General features: G+C 38.7%; 1 protein-coding gene across 24 annotated transcripts in view; it reads right to left on the bottom strand.

The window, feature by feature from the left end:
* The window catches only part of MARK3 (microtubule affinity regulating kinase 3), a 62,258-nt gene that overhangs the window by 1,947 nt on the left and 42,653 nt on the right, over positions 1-17,658 (bottom strand). For 7 of the 24 annotated variants that reach the window (XM_080618607.1, XM_080618629.1, XM_080618626.1 and 4 more), the window contains 5 exons: positions 13,763-13,866; positions 8,859-9,023; positions 7,875-8,132; positions 4,943-4,969; positions 205-249 (listed from right to left, as the gene is read on the bottom strand). In XM_080618607.1, coding sequence (XP_080474733.1) covers positions 205-249; positions 4,943-4,969; positions 7,875-8,132; positions 8,859-9,023; positions 13,763-13,866 — 599 coding nt within the window. The other 17 variants (XM_080618610.1, XM_080618611.1, XM_080618613.1 and 14 more) reach the window with 12 other exon arrangements.

The raw sequence follows: 17,658 nt of genomic DNA, 5'->3' as shown, positions 1-17,658 counted from the left end.
ACAAGGGAAAAGGCAACAGAAGATGAAAGTTTAGGACAAAGTCAGTGCTTTAACAGTTGTTGTGCAGACAGAAATGCTTCTTTGTTTAGTTTCAAAGCCTTACATGAAACAAAGCTGCTGCCTGAAGCTGCTACGCCACATAACCGAAGGGAGAAAGGTTCAAACTCATCTAAGTAACATTTTAAACAAAAAATTTACCCTCACCTTGAGCCCTCAAATCTCCCGTTCCTCTCATATTCAGTCGGGAGCCTCATTGAAAAGAATGCAGAAGCAAAAGGAAGTGGGAAAGAGAAGACAAATCTTACACTACAATATACAATATCCGAGTAGTTGCTAAAAGATACTGCAATCATACTAAAGGTGTGTTAAACTACAAAGCAACGAAGATGTAAAGAACTTTGTCAGTTAGACCAAATTCAGAATCTAACATACTGTCAAACCAAATGGAAGTCTATAAACTATAGCTTAAAAAGACCATAACTAATTTTTAGTGTATTTTTATATATATATATATTAATATTGTAGAACTCACATGAATAAAGTTGAACTTCTAAAAGCAGAAAACATGAAACTAAAGTTACACAGCATTTTGAAGTTACTGTATTATTTAGTAAGTACCTCCCTGAAAGAGAAATAACTACCCTATTTAGAGACAAGTCTGGCCACCCTGTGTGTTTGCACGTGCATCAGGTCTCAAGTATTAGTGTTTAAAACAATACCAAATACCTTGACACACAAGAGTAATATGCATACACATTTTAACAAAAGTTTAGAGGTAAAGCTAAGATTTGTCAAGCTGTTGTAACTCCATCCTCTTTATTCCCATGCTGACGCATCTTCCAGTCTTCCACATCTAAGAGTAAGCTTAAGCCTTCTGTCTTCCTGCATTGCTTAAAGCTACAAAGCTGACCACTACCATTTTTTAAAAACCCAGGATCAAGCAGAATTAAGGGCAAAATCATCTTCCTCTACCTTCCCATTATTGCAGTACCACGGTGTGTGTGACATCTTGGCACCAATTCTGCTCAGAGGGAAGCTGCCTTTATAAGGCTCTTATCAAGACTACTCTAGGCTAGTACATGGCTTCACTTACTAATGTAAATTATTACAGCAGTTTGGCTGACAGGTGTCTAGGGACAGCAACGTAAGAGTTGACTTTCTTGATGCACAGTGGTATTTATATCAGTGTGTGTGGAGTGTTTCATTTCCTCCTTTCCTTCCTTTTGAGCGTTGCAGTGAGAGAACAGGCTTGTAAACGGAATTCGTGCAGTTCCTGTCACAAGGGAAGAGACACTGTGCTAGCCCTGTGAAGAGCATGGTGGCAGCACTTGCTGTCTAGGCTGTGGAGCCTGCTCCTCATTCAAAATTTACGCTGCTATTGCAATGGAAATCTAATTAAGAAAGTGTTAAGTCACTCCGCTATGAGGTGCTTGTCACAACAGCATGCAATCAGAACCCTGCTCTACGAGGTACTGCTCAGCACATGGCGCAAAAGGGTCTTTGGTAGGAAACATTTGCCATTGACTGATGAACAGCTGTCACAAGCTAAAAGGATAAGGAGGATAACAAGAAGAAAACAACTGGCAAGTCCTCAACTAATTCTAGTGCTTCAAAGTACGTTTTTAATGGTAGCTATTTTCATGAGATCTTGTGCTATGGATCCGTGGTAGATACACGAGACGGCAGAGGATTTTTGAGGTCTGCATATACAGTCTATGCATTCATCCTTTATGACAGGTATGTAGGATCAAGAAGTGGGGTAGGTGGGATGGGAGAAACAATCACATGTACCAACTGAACAAATCCACACCTTTCAGATGATCTGGGAAAGGCTCATTCGCTGGCAAAGCAAGCAACAAGTCTGTAGACACTGCTCAACTGAAAAACTGAGAGTACCTGAACTTTAAAGAGCCTCCTGTATTCCTACAAGGCAGAAAACATCAGCTTTGTTAAGAGGTGCAAGCTTTTATGGATTCTTGGGGTTGGTTTGTTTCGTTTTGTTTATATTTTTGTTTAAAACCAATAACCAATCTCCTCAGCAACTAACAGTCATATTGTTACTGGAATCTGTCCAGAAAAGTCCAGGAGGAAAAATCCCTAATGATGTTCTTAGACACTTTTCAGGCTGAAATTAAGCCAAATTACTCAATTTCTAAACCACTGTACTCTAAATCAAAGAAAGTAATTATTTTCAAAATACCTGCCACTTTGAAATAATAAACACCTTCATGGGAGCTTCTCAGACAATCCTTACTTTCTTCAACGCACCGGTGTTCCATTCATTTCGCGCAGGGAACTGCATGTGGTGACATGCACTCTCAAATACAAGCCATCATGCCAAGCTTACGAGAGTTGTGCCAGTCTCTCTAGATGTTCCTTTTCTTCACGACAGACATGGTTATATCCAGCTCTGCTTATAAATACTAGCCCAGCACTGGTGTTCAGGAACAGTTACTTACTGTACTTCCCAGCATTGTTTTGGTGGGTCTCCAAATCAGATGCAGGCCTGAGCCCCCCCCACTGCTGATACAATCTTCACTTCTGCAGAAACGGCAAATTGCTAGTTCATGCTCTGAATTTTCTGCTTTTGCTTGTATTTTTATACAGATTACTTTCATTACTTTCCTACCAGACACTCATTGGTCTTCAGAATGGAACAAATACAGATGGAAGTTATGTCTCATTTATCATGCCTATATACTATCTCCTTTACGGTTTTTGAAAGGTTTTGAAAAATAAGAATCTTCCCATGCATCTGTCCTGGGTTATGTTGTGTTTTCTGTTCTTTACATCTTTGTATACTCTGTGTTAAAAGTCCAAATAAATGCAAAGAAAACTGTCTAAAAAGATATGGAAGACCAGCAAAAAGTGCAAGACAGTAAAATAAGATCAATTTATGGAACTGGAAAAAAGATGCTGCAAGAAAATCCAGAACATTAAGTGATTTTTGCTGTCAGGAAAAAAAGGTAGACTTCCACAATATGCAGATTGGCAAGGCCAGTACATGGTACATGAGATATATATATATTTTTATGCCTCTATGTACCAAGTACAATATTAGAACTCACTAATTTAAAAATGAGTGACAGATATCTACTTTTGGTTAGCTCCCTAGAATGATATTGCAGTACTATATATATAAGTGCTACTGGGTTGCAGTAGTTCTTTCACTATCAAAGATTTAGTGAGCTTAGGCAAAATTCATAATATATAAAGCAAGAAGAAATTGCCAAGACCTCCAGCACTTCAATTTCATTTTGTATATATACAGATCAGGTTGGGACACCACGCACACTTAAAACATTTACATGCTTGAATTTTAAATTTAAGAATTTAAAAAGCATAGCCTGGTCCTGTGTTGGTTGTGTAAGACTTTGTAAATCTCTTATTCAAAAGACATATTCATGGAAGCTGTAGCAGATGTTTCCACAATAATCAGATTTCCGGCCTCAAGTCAGAGAAAATTTTTTAAAAAATGAATTTAAAATTACCTTTCTTAAGTCTCAAATTTGAACAGTAACCTTCTAGTTTAAAACTGTATGCATATTAGCATTTTCCATCTTTCTTCAGAGCAGCAGTGTAACAAACTTACATGCACCCAGTTGTGGAGGTTGCACACATCACAGTCCTTTGGTTTAAAAGCAACATGACTAAGAAAAACAGAAGCTGCCTCCTACTAGCGATATGCACTCCACAGCCCATATAATGCACAATGGATTAAAACTAATGCTGCTGCTCAGTTTCATCTGTATGTTGTGTTGGATGGGTTCTTTCCTTAACTAAGAGTTGGTGTATGTTCCTTTTCTCAAGGCAGCTGTGACAATCCCAGCCAACCCAACCAATACCAGTTCTAAACACAGTCATGTCTGGAAGAGCTCTGATTATTATTACCATGGCACAGAATTTACTCACTTAATTGGGTAGGGTACCTTTAGACTCGGACTGTACACAATAAACCCAAATTCAGACAGCAATTTACATCTCAGATCTCCCTAATCTAAGTGTTTACTTGAAATGGTCTGATGAACTTCAAATTACATTCACACGCATAGCCTTGCATTCTGAAAGTTAAAACAGATGTTTATTTTTTACCCCATCTTCCTATTTTTCATCAGTGGTTGAAAATTTAAAGTCCCACCCTTTAGGAATCTCCAAGATATGATACAACTAAACAAAGTATTACAAAATCCTACCGGAAAATGTACCTGTGGATCAAAACTGCATAACCACCTTTCATGAGTCGCAATGGATTAACAAGATAAGTAGCAACCTGATTAATTCCCGAACTGCAAAACTAAATTCAATCATTTGGGCTTGAAACGTGAACCAGACTTCTGAACTCTGACATTTTGTTAATAAACTTGCATAGATGTTATACTTTTTCATAACCAAAGTGCTCTCTTTGCACTTCTGCCGCAATTAACTTCAGCAAATGCATCCCATTTTAAGATAAATACACAGCCACTGCGTCTTCATTCACAACCACGCTGCTTACTTTCTACTGCATCAACTGCAGACAACACTTAAACTGATTTGTTTTATAAAATATCGTAAAACAAAGAGAATGTAATGTAAATTCAGCATCACTTACCTTTATTTGCTTGTAACCTTATGTTTTGTTTATACTTTCATCATTGTTATCAAACACCTCATTCTTCAAACATAAGCATGCTAAGTGTATTAGTACAGAGAACAGGATTACTTTGGTACTACCAACTCTATCAAAGAAAGAAGAATTCACGAGGCATGCTTAGCATCTTGTTATACAGGTGCCACAGATTCTTAAGTATCATCAGGAGTTAATGGATTTATTCTATGCTTTCCTCTCAAGAAAGAATTTAGTTCTCAGCAGGAAGTTTAGTTTTCAGAAAACCAAGGCTAGGAAGCCAAATCTGTTGTTAATTGCAGGAGCCACTTTTTTTAAAATATAAATAAATCCTACCTTTTGATAAACCTGAATGACATGTTTCTAAAAGAAATTAAGCCAAAATAATAATTAACAAAAAGTTTTGTACAAAATAAATTGAAAAAGCCATTTAGAGCGAAACATGCAAAAAAATCTTGTTTAAAACGCACAATGGAAATTACACTTCAATGCATTCTGAGATTAAGCAGATGATTCAGGGCATGAAGAGTCAAACTCTTAGCACTGCTACTCCCAAACTTAATTTTCCTGGGAAATAGGCCACCAGTAGTTAATTATGAATTAAGATACGTACTGGTGTTAAAACACTTTAAAACTCATAATCTGCAAGGCCACGTAAAAATATTTGGATTTTCTTAATGTATTTCAAATAGAAAACAAAAATCTATAATTCTACTATAATTAGATCTTGAGTATCTTCAGAGTTAGGTTTCTTCTTTCCTTCATAACTTCAGGTCAGCCACGTTGTGCCAAGGACTGCCTTCAGCATTTAATTAATTCAGTGGCAGAAGCTGCAACAATTGCCTATACCAGAACATAAGTAGTTCATAATGAGAAGGATTCTGATTATCCATAGAGAATGCTAGAATAAATTAACAGGTTAAGAGTTTTGTTTGGGTTTTTTTTTTTTTTTTTTTTTTTTTTTTTAGAGAAGAAACTAAACCATGTCTTTTGACAGCACCATCCACCTCCTTTTAGCTTGTACAGCACCTCTTACAACACGGCCCCAACTGTAAGAGGTCCTCCAAGCGCAAACTTCCGTGTCCTGGTGTTGGCTGGGATGAAGTTAATTTTCTTCCTATAGTTAGTGCAGTGCTGTGTTTTGGCTTTAGTCTGAGAACAACGCTGATACCACACCAGTGTTTTACTTGTGCTAAGCAGGCTTACCCTGATCAAGAACTTTTCTGTCTCTCAGGACACCTGACCCGAACTAGCCAAAGGAGTATTCCACAGCACAGCACATTATGCCCAGTATATAAACTGGGGAGAGTTACCTAGAAGGCCCAAATTGCTGGTTGGGTTGGGCTGGGTATTGGTCGGCAGGTGGTGAGCAATTGTACTGTGCATCACTTGTGTTTTCTGAGGTTTATTTTTTCGTCATTTCCTGTTATTATTATTATTATTGTTATTGTTGGTATCCTTTCTATTATCACTATATTGTATTTTATTTTAGTTATTGGACTGCTCTTATCTCAACCCTTGGGGTTTACATTCTTTCAATTGTGGAGGGGTGAGGAAGGGGTGAGTGAGTGGCTGTGTGGTGCAGAGCTACTGGCTGGGCTTAAACCATGACAATCTGTAACAGTGCTATTGTGTTATGACTTCAGGCTATTTAATCTATTACAGATGGAACTTAAACTATTGCCAAAAGAAGTGGGGAAAAGCTTTGAGAAAACCACACTGCACTGTGAAAGTTGAAACTCGGAAGTAATGATAGAAGTTTGAATGCTGCCTAAAGAACAGAGTGAAAAGCTCGCATATTGACATTTTGAGCGTCTGCATTTGGCACGTCAGATGGAAAATTAAGTAAGGATATTACAAACAAAAGTACAGGAGGAAATATGTGCCAAAGGGATGTGTCTGATTAAGACTTCACTTGACAAAAAGCAGATGACTTAAATCATAAAAAAAAAATTCCAAATTAATTTGTTATCTCTCTCTCAACTGAAAAAGAATTGGGGGAGGGGGGAGGAAAGGGGGAATTTCATATAGCACAGTGTTTCCCAAGGAAGTGTAAGCTGGCAGAGAGGTCAGCAGGGTAAGACCTTTACCCAAAGGCTAAGCTGTCACGGTTTAATTTTTCACAAAAACAACTTCTACATTTTTACAGAAATTCACTCGCTAAATTGAAATCAGCGAGTTATGAAAAACTGAAGTCTGGCTCGTCATTATTTTGTAGGAATGGAAGACTATGAAGAGGAATGCCGAGAGGGAAGCATGTATAGTGACAGAACAGACAGGAAGGAAACGGCTTGGTGCTGATGTGATGTAAGACTAACACAAAAGCATCCAGGCCAAGATCAGAATGATATACTCCAAAAAAATTTCACATGGAGATTACCTTAAGGCAAAGATAAACAAACCCTCACTTCTGCAAACAAAAGTTGTGGATATCAGAGTGGTCTGAAGTATGTGGTATGTGAACCAACAGGTTTTAAATATAGAAGGAAAATAGTTGGTCTTCCATTTTCGACTTTGTAGAGTTAACTTAAATCATACATGGGTTTGAAATGAGAAGTCCAATTAGAAAAAAAAAAGAACTGCTAGTGCAGGAACAAAACCTGCTTAAGCTAGGCTTTGGCTAGACCAACATACCTTCACTCCAAAACCAGAATCTGCACATGAACTAAAGGTCAAACCAGAAGTTTTTCAGAGGTTTGACCAGACTCTTGCCTAGACTGAAACCACAGGCCTGCATTATCTACAGTGACCTATGCTAGCGCTACTGACAGAAGAAACTTTCGTCTCCTGTCCCTACCCTTTCACCTGTGATATTTCTATTCATGTGTTGCCAGCAAGATTATTCTGGAAATGCCAATAGCTAAGTGACTGGAAAACACAACCTCAGCTTCTAACACTACAATAAATATCAAGACTGGGATCCTAGTTTATGATGTCTACTGACAGACCATGCAGAGTGAGCCACTTTTGAACTGAGCCAAAATGTTTCAGCTCTGCAGCATTTGTATCTCAGACATGAGGATGAAGAGCACAGAAGGAACAGCACAGACCAAACAGCCCCACTTTTTATCCTGTTCGATTCAACTGCTAAAAACATGGCTTCTGTAACCAAAAAGAACTACAAAAAATAAGCTAGTGCATTTTAAGTTGCAGAAACTGTTAAGCCATTAATCAGAGAATACAGACAAAACCACCTAAGCAATGAGCTGCTAGGTACTTCTACTAGCCAATAAAAGGAAATGTTGCATTACCATTTTACGAGACTAACCTTCTTGTGAGTTTTGAAGTTAGTTTACTAAATAGATTAGTGGATCCCCGGGTTCGAGTCTGTGAGAGTGGTGTTGCTTCATGGGATAGACTGGGGGAGGCTGGTGGTCCATTGTAGGTAGCAGTACGTCGCTCTCTGAGCTGGCCGTGGAAAGTGCTCCGACTAGCTGTTCCTCTGGGGAAACGAATACGGTCAGGTGTGGTTGCGCTGCTAATGCTGTGAGTTGAAGCAACAGGAGTTCTTTGATCGGGAATAGTGCTAGAGCAGAAAACAAAACAAAGCTAGAAATTCTTCACAAGAAGCACTACAGTTCTGCAGGAAACACAAAACACTACATTCTACAGTAAAGCATAAGCAGACACTTTTATTTAGGCCAGGGTTGGAAATACCAACATTATTACAGCACTGTATGGAATCAAAACTTGTAAGAAGTTAGGATTAAAAGGCTGCCGAAACAGAAACCTACAAAGTCAGAAAAAAAGCAACAAGAGTATCTTGGAAAAGATCAGATATACTAGGCATACAGTTTGTTTCACTGAGAAGACTCATAAAAGAATACACAAGTCAAGTTTCCTCCCAGGAAAGAGAAGCAATAAGTAACTTTAGAGTCTCTCCCTCCACATTCTATATATACATCTTTTAAAATCTTGCTAATTTGAAAGTATCCTACACAAAATTCTCTACAAGTGAGCTGCTCCAAGTAGCAAAGTCCTTCAGGATACACAGTTAAAATCTCCCACAAACTCTGACAATAGGGAATGTCCAATACTCCTAACACTAGGAAAAAATTAAGATTCATTATTGCAGGATTATGTCACCGACAGCCTGACACATCACAAAACAAATGTAAACAAGACTAAAAAAATGAGGAAACACACATCTTGTGGGCAATATAAACTAGAACAATCTAGGACTAAAATTCCACAGCACAAAGTTAAGAAGCAGTGGGTATAAGTTAGTTTCACAACGATTTCAGGTTCTTACATAGGCCTGAAGTTATCTGCGCCATTGTCTATTGGAGGCAACATCATCTTCGTGTGCACAGAGGCTGACATGGACATCGACTTCTGATGTCGCAGCCGAACACTGGAGAAGGATGTAGTACAAACTGAAGCAGGGCTAGCTGCGTAAGCGGACATTTCTGTCAGGCTGTGAGGGGGTTTGGGTTCAGGCAGAGGCAGAAAGAAGAGCATGATGGACCAACAACAAACTACTGCACAGAAAAAAAGCAAACTTTTCCTTCTATTACTTATTTATCAAAGAACATGAACTCTTAACAGCCCTCTTCTAGGCAAAGAGCAGTAACTATCCTACACTCCCCTTAAAAAGCATCCTCACTATAGTACTTGACATCTATGACCATACTCTTACCATTAGCATTAGTTTACAGTGTTACTCTCGTTGATGCACAGAATCTGAGTAACTCAGTGCTGTGTGCCAAAGCACCTCTATAAAGCACTTATGTAACTTGCATAGGTTTTAACATTAAAAAAATGCATTAATAAACCCACCAACTGCACTTTGCAAGAGAACGACGACAGCTCTATTACCACAGTGAAATGCTTTGTTTTCAGAATGTATCCATGTTAAAAGAAAGCAGTGTAAGCTGGGCAAGCTGTCAAATCCCAGTCTACATCTGGTAATCAAGGGACTTCACAGGCATAAATAGAAAACAACAGTATCATGATCTTTAACAAGTCCAGAGACGCCCAAACAAAAAGACTACTATTAATCAACCTGTACATGTAGGAGGCAATGAATAACACATGGTGTTCTCTGAAGAAAGAGGTATTACTGTTTGAAGAGCATCTCATGTATCTTGACCACAAACCTTAAATTCTCTAAATTTGAGGTTCAGGCTTTAAAGGAAGGTATACAGTGCTGTCTTAGCAGAATGGTCAGTAAGGTGCCAGCTGTATAATATGAAATACTTTTCTTTCTTTGGGACAAATTCTTTGCAGCCTTCATATTATCTAGTAATGACAAGGATGGAAAAAACTGAGGCCACAAGATGTACTGGGCCTTTCAGGCTACAATGCTGTATGCCATTCATCTTAAGTTTGCTTTAAAAGTAAGGCAATTGTAATTCAGAACTATTGTTCAAGGTTAAGAAATCAGGAATTGTCAGTGACAGTTTCATCACACTGCATGTTCACTTCCAAGTTACTTCCTGGTTACATATACTGAAATTCAAGTCCTCTTATCCCCTCTTACCCTCTGGTATGTCAGAATTTGGAAAGGAGAATGCTACTCCAGCTACAAGGGTCAGCTGACCCACTTCTCAGATTTAGCTCCCAAAGCACTAGCAGAAAACACCTCACAGCTCAGACATCAGAACTGCTGGCTAGAATGGTTAGCAAAATCTACTTCTGTTTTGTTTCTAACTTTTCAGAGTCTCAAAAACCTCAGTCACGCACTCATCTCTTTACAATGCTGAATCCAGCAGGATGCCAACTACAAGCACTACTACAATGAAGCCTGCAACACAGCCCAGCTTTTACATTACCCCAGGGTATTAATAAATTGTAAGGAAATGAGCATTCATCTCAACAGCAATACCCTAAAGTCATGTAATCCCTAAGTAATTGGTCACTAGCCCCTCCAGCACCTCTAGCTCCTTCCCTCTCAATTTGTTGTGAAAGATACAGGAGAAATAATCTAGTTACAACACATTAGACCCAAGTTTTATTTAGTCACCTGCCTCCAAAGAGGTGATAGCTAAAGGTATCAATAAAGTATCAGGGCACATATCAAAGCACCTATATCTCTTCCTCTGAAGCTTTGCTAGAAATTAGCTTCCTTAGATTATTAGCCTAGGAACAGAGAAAAAAGTGAGCAAATATTCACCAATTAGTGCCAAGGCTTATTAAAAGTCTGAGGCTGTTGTAAATCATTTGCGTTACAAATGACTTAAAGCAACTGCCTATCATTATGAAGAGTGTTCCATGAGTCCTCAAGTGTTTTAATTAATGCTCAGGCTCTGGAGGAAAGCCAACAGAGTCATCTCCGGTACAATGCCTGTGTCAGCCACACAATGTGTTAAAGTAGGGATGTGAGGCAAAAACCCTTTGCTTCTACCAGTCTTGCACGGGCTTTTCAGGACTACTTTCTCCAACAAGTGCACTAGCTGACTATGAGTTCTTCAGTTTCGGTATCTTCAGAAATAATGCCTTCTCAGAATTCAATGTGTAAGATAAAAAACAGAACAGGCAACATTTTTATTCTTCCTGTAGGGAAAGTGTTGAGACTTCAAATGTGCACTCCTTGCCTCTGAAGGCAAGTTTCCACTGGGTCAGTCAGTATCTGACTGGCTGTGGAAAATCTAAAATCCAATCTGTAACAAATCATTTATATTAATTACTCCTGCCTTTAATATTTTCCACCAACAGACATTTCAAAAGCATAGAAAGCATTTCTGACAAACCCTTGGATTTATACAAATCTGAGGTTCTACTTCAGATCTTGCTTCACAGAAAAAAAACCATCACATTTTTCTACAGTTACTTTCTGCTAGTACAGTAATATTTCTGAGACTACAATAAAATAGACAGATACTACAGAAACACCTGAAGGCAGGCAGGATTCATTCTGAAGAGCCAGTCCCATCAACAGCCATGTTGATTCAGCCTGAATTAAAGGTCTCTGCACTTCATGTGATCAGTCAAGCCTTTGCCCGGTTACAGCAACAAAATATACTCAGACAAATTCTGAATTCTGTGCCAAATCACAGTAATTCTGAAACTGTGCCAAAATGAATGTGCATTTTAGTGTTGAAACGTTTCAGACAATGAGAGGTCTCCAATTTAAAGGAATTACCAACGCATTCTCGTTATCTATTTCATTCTAACCTTCTATAAAGAGTAACAAAAGCGGTAATAAAAAAATATGCTTAGAAGTTAAAATTATGTTTTCCAGACAGCGAACATATAAATGCTCAGATGTTTCATATGACCCAAACAGGGCTAGTCTGCAGGATAACAGATGATGTTTGGATACCATACTGACAATAAAAGGTAAGTTACATAACAATAACCAATTACAGATATAAAATAGAACTAATATAGTTGCCAAGTACTACTCAATGTTAACTTTTAGCTTAGTGCCCATGTGTGACAAACTGAAAAGACAGCAGTTCGCTGAGAAACTCAAAGCTGGGGAAAAAAATAACTTCAAAAGATAGCTACTTAGGAGCATGAAGTTACTCTTAAATAAATGGGACATCTGAATCTCAAGCATTCCTAGTAAACAGTATCTAGTAACTTTCAAACTTTTAAAAATGTATGGCAAAGGTATTAGCTCAAAGATGAACAAAAATATTATTATTAAACTAAGAAATTAAGTAATCAAATCTATTAAAGCTATTTTGGACAGAAAGATTCATTTTTCAAAGAGTCTGGAAAGAAAAAAGCTATTAACGTATCAAATTAAAGAACGGACGGTGAGCTTTAATCTAAACAAACTTGGTGATGTTAACAGGGACTAAGCAATGAACGCTGAGACAGACACACTAAGAGACAGTACCAAACAGCTGTGCTGTACTTCACAAGAAAGTTGACTGCAGGCCTAGCTGGCCAGCCAGACTTTTGGCACTCTTCAAACTTACACTTGACTTTTTCCTTAATCACTTCCAGTTCGCAGAAAGCTAGGAGGAAGAAACAGGGTCAAAACCATGCTCTTTATCCCTAGACTCCAGGAATCAACCAAGGGTCAGACAGACTTTCCTTTAAACATCACAACTTCACCACCCTTCCTTATAAACTGTGAAAAGGAAGGGGAAAGATTCTGTGCAAAAAAGGTAGATCTTTCGCCAAATTCAACACGAGCTAGAAGAAAAGTATTTTTTTCCCACCCTTTACAATATATCATAAAATTAGGAAGGCATAGAGAAAATTCTGAAGAGTAGGAGAGAAGTACACATTCCTCCAAGCTTCAGCACCTTTATTAAGCAGTATTAGCTTCTGGGTGCTCTTCTGGCAGTCAAAAACTTGTTACCAGCTTTTGAGACAAGTAAAATTTTGTGAAGATCAGCTGTCTGGAACTTTAAACACCTCAGCCAGCTGGGAAATTTGGTGGTAAAACAGTTGTTCTTCACAACTGTTAATCTATACCTAATGTTTGTGTTCACTATTATATTAATTTTCTACAACTCTTCTCAGTCTTTGGTACACAGGGAAGGACAGCACGAGATGTGGCTACACTGCTAACATATGAACTCGTTAACTCCTATTCCACTGCATGCTCCAGCCAGGCCTTCATTCAGTAAAGTAAGAGGAAACCTGTTATTTCTCTGTTTTCACTTAGACTGCCACAATATCAGTGCTTCCCTTTTCAAGATGAGTTCTGCAAATACTGGGAAGAAATCAGAGTACAGAACAAGTAAAAAACCATTACTGGTCCAAGACAATGGTCTATACTGTCTGATCTTTGTTCAGGAAAAAATTACTTTCTACTTTCCGCAGAAAAAACAGTATGCCAAATGATCCCAACAGAGTACCGTTTAGAGTGAAATGTAAAAAGGGAATGGCCCAAGAGAGATGGACTTTGTAGTTTCAAGCTAAACAAGCCTCTTCTGCAAGCATACCTTGTTTGGCCGCAGTAGGTAACAAGTGACTTAAGATGAAGGCTGTAAAAATGACATGTACTTAACCAGAAACTAGGAATTTATTTTTACATTCCAAGTATAAAGACTATGTATTAAGTATAGTAAAAAAAAAAACCCAAAACCCAGAAAATAACACAACATACTTACAGGTGCTCCATAATGCTCTGTACTCACCTTTCATTAAGAATTACACTAGAATACTACTGATTTTGTTTAAATTAGGTATTATAATTGTTTGGATATGTGAAGACAAGAGACATATACCATAGGAAGACATGTTATGTACCTGTTCTTCTTGCCATTTTGTATCACTGAATGCCTATCAGCAGTGGTTCTTTCACTACAAACATATGTGTTGCGCCGTGTCATTGCTCCGGGGGCAGTATTATTCTACAATTAAAAAACACAGGTTTGTTATTCCCCACAAAAGGCTTTTCTGGGGTTAAGTCTAAATGTAATTGAAGGCTGGTTTACTTCATGCTAGTTCTACAGAGTTATAAAACTTACAGTAATTAATATACAAACACCTTCCAGTATTTTTAAGAAATAATGCAATACAGAATCATGTATTTCATGTTGACGGCTCAAAATTAACACAGCTTGAAGTTTTTAATTACCAGAATTACCACTAATTCTGTATTATAAGTTCTCAGCATGTATAGCGTTCATCTACATCTGGATAGCCTATGTCTTTGTAACCTATTTTTGAGATACTTTACCACTTGTAGATTGTAGAATTTTCCTTTAAGTTAAAATCATACTCTTAAACAACATAGGAAAAGCAAAGACTTAAGAAACAAATGTGGTAAAATTTGGTGGGAAGGTAAACATGGACTTTTAAATATTAAAATACTATGAAACACTACATGGGAAGAATAAGTCAAATTAAAGAGACAAATTGCAGAGAATTTTAATAAGACTTAAAAAAAATATACATTTAAATACAAGCATAATACATTGAGGATAAGTGAACCAGGGGAACTTAAACTACAGACCTTACTTTAGAGGGGAGAAAAGAAATAGAATTACTTTGCCTCTGTCTTTACAGAGAAAGAGGGTGGAGATATGCCCAAGTTGGCGGTCAACTTTCCAGGAACGACTGAGAAGCTAGGTAATTCACAGATAACAAAGTTATAAAAAGTTAGATGCAATTACTGTAGGAGAAAGCATGGTGGTCCAGATAAACATGCACCCCCACATTGCAGAGGAAGTAAAAGCTGGCAAGCCTTAAATTTTTTCTCCCCACCCCAAGAACATAACATAGGAAACTACAAACTGATTGGAAAGTGGAAAAAAACCTTTTAAAATTTTCTTTGAAGAAAAGAATCACAGGGCAAAGCAGGAAGCAAAACAGGCTATTAACTTGAAACATCACTGCTGGGGAAAGTCTTGGAAGAGGCTAGCTTACGGGAATTACTGGTCAGCACCTGGATAAGCATGTTGAGTAAGGATGGCCACTAAGAATCAGGCAGGGGACTTCATGCTCAACTAACCTTTTGGAGTTCTTTGAAGAATTACTGCTATGGCAGACAAGGGAAATTCAGTGGGTTTTAAAAATAGCAATAAGAAAAGGTTTCATATAAATGGTCACAGTAGAGAATGATGTGAAGGAGGATAAAAAAAAAAAAAGGAAAAACTAGTTCAAGCACAAAAGGAGAGTAGCCAAACCTTTTTCGTTTCCAAACCTGAAAAAACCTGTTAAAGTGGAGTATTCTCAATAATCAGCAAAAGCTCCTCCAGTACCTTAAGGCAAAGTATTTCCTATACAGGGAGTCTCAAGCAATGCAATGAGCTGCAAACTGAACAATGAAGCCATCTTGTCTATTTAGAAGACTGCTGAACTGTTACACATCTTGCCGTGAATGTACAAATAAAATGAAAAAGTGAACTGCACTATCTCCTTCTGTTAAGATGTATAAAGAGTATTAAGAGTATTTTAGATTAGCAGAACTATTAATTAAATCATAAGATGTATGTAAGTTGTCTCAAGGGTTCTCAAATATTCTTCACTAGATAATCCTTAAGGATAGGCATGTGCCAAGCATTACCAAAAGTCCTCCTGGTCCTTTCACTGTACTTCATTCCTTACACATCCGTTGTCTTAAAATCAAACAAACCACTGATTCTTCTACTCTCCTCTAACATTTCTCATTATACAAGCTCCCCTCTCTTTACTAAATTTGCTAGCAACGAAAGCTGTGCACCTTAGGTAAAGTTTCATTCTTATGTTCTTGAGAGGTCAAGCTGTGCGAGATACTTATTGGAGCCCCCGCAAACCAATGGTACACTGAAGTATTGCATATTAATATTTGTATATCATTTTGTTCTGTGTTCCTGAATACAACAGAGAATGAAGCACCCAGAATATCCAACAGTGCTTTTCTGGTGGGAAATATGCACGATCATGAGTGGCTTCCTTCTTTCCACCTGCTGCCTTGGAACACTAAACACTTGTTTCCCTTGAGAAGATACCACATAACATTAAAATGTACTGTCATGCTGCACATCTAGAAAGACAAGACAGCAATCTCTGCTGGATCAAACTTTAAAGACAGATTTGGCAGTGGACAAGTTTTGGTATTCATATTTGAAAGCAGAGGACTCTAAAGATGTGCTTTCCCAGCACTTTCTGAAGCGCACAGACAGATGGATCAGGATACATGTTTTTTCTGTTTGGCTCATATTTCAGAGGCCATGAGAGGAGATTAAGCATTTCAAGCTTCCAAATTTTAGTTTTAGCAAGAATGCAGTCTTGAGTTTAAGTGCCTTTACACTTTTTAGTGTACAACCTTTCATGATTCATCGACGAAGTTCTTCAGCTATGACTTTTTTCAGCAAGTCTACAGACTGTTAATCTCTGGACATAGAATCATAGAACAGTTAGGGTTGGAAAGGACCCTAAGAACATCTAGTTCCAATCCCCCTGCCATGGGCAGGGACACCTCACACTAAACCATGTCACCCAAGGCCTCATCCAACCTGGCCTTGAACACTGCCAGGGATGGGGCATTCACAACTTCCTTGGGCAACCCATTCCAGTGCCTCACCACCCTCACAGTAAGGAACTTCCTCCTTATATCCCATCTAAACTTCCCGTTTTAAGTTTGAACCCGTTACCCCTTGTCCTGTCACTATAGTCCCTGATGAAGAGTCCCTCCCCAGCATCCTTATAGGCCCCCTTCAGATACTGGAAGGCTGCTCTGAGGTCTCCACGCAGCCTTCTCTTCTCCAGGCTGAACAGCCCCAACTTTCTCAGCCTGTCTTCACATGGGAGATGCTCCAGTCCCCTGATCATCCTCATAGCCCTCCTCTGGACTTGTTCCAACAGTTCCATGTCCTTTCTATGTTGAGGACACCAGAACTGCACACAATACTCCAAGTGAGGTCTCACGAGAGCAGAGTAGAGGGGCAGGATCACCTCCTTGGACCTGCTGGTCACGCTCCTTTTGATGCAGCCCAGGATATGGTTGGCTTTCTGGGCTGCAAGCATACACTGCTGGCTCATGTTAATTTTCTCATCAACCAACACCCCCAAGTCCTTCTTCCACAGGGAGGGCTGCTCTGAATCTCTTCTCTGCTCAACCTGTAGCTGTGCCTGGGATTGCTCCGACCCAGGTGTAGGACCTTGCACGTAGCATGGTTAAACTTCACCTCACATGACTAAACTGTACAGGTGCACAGCACAGGAAGCCTGAAACTGGTGTCACACCACACTCCCTGACTGAATGACAACCCCTAGGGTCAGCGTTAGCCGTGGAAGTTCATCCTTGTGGCATCACCTGCCTTTTTTGCAGGGGGTGCTGATACTGCAAAAGCACATGTTGAGACTTCTGAACATATACACGAGGTCCAGTCACAGCACAAAGGCTCAATCTGTGGTACAGTCCTTCTCTTTTCTTAATAGAGTGTTGTGCCCACTGCTCGGCAGGCTATTTTCACATTAAGAGACACCAGGGCAAGGACTGATGTAAAAAACTTTTAAACAATCAGCTTCTGACTTACACTAATGAACCAATCTATTTACTTAAGGACACTAGTACATTTTTTGGTCCTAAATTATTTTCCAAACATACTATCTATTCTCCTCTTCCAGTCATCCTAAAGCTATGCTAAGGGCTATGGGGCAGCCTTATTACAAGCACTGAGGAAAAATCCAAAGCTGTGAGTAATAAACAAGGAGTT

Source organism: Psittacula echo (assembly GCF_963264785.1).
Source record: "Psittacula echo genome assembly, chromosome: 5".
Taxonomy (NCBI): Eukaryota; Metazoa; Chordata; class Aves; order Psittaciformes; family Psittacidae; genus Psittacula; species Psittacula echo.
This window is presented reverse-complemented; position numbering and strand designations above follow the sequence as displayed.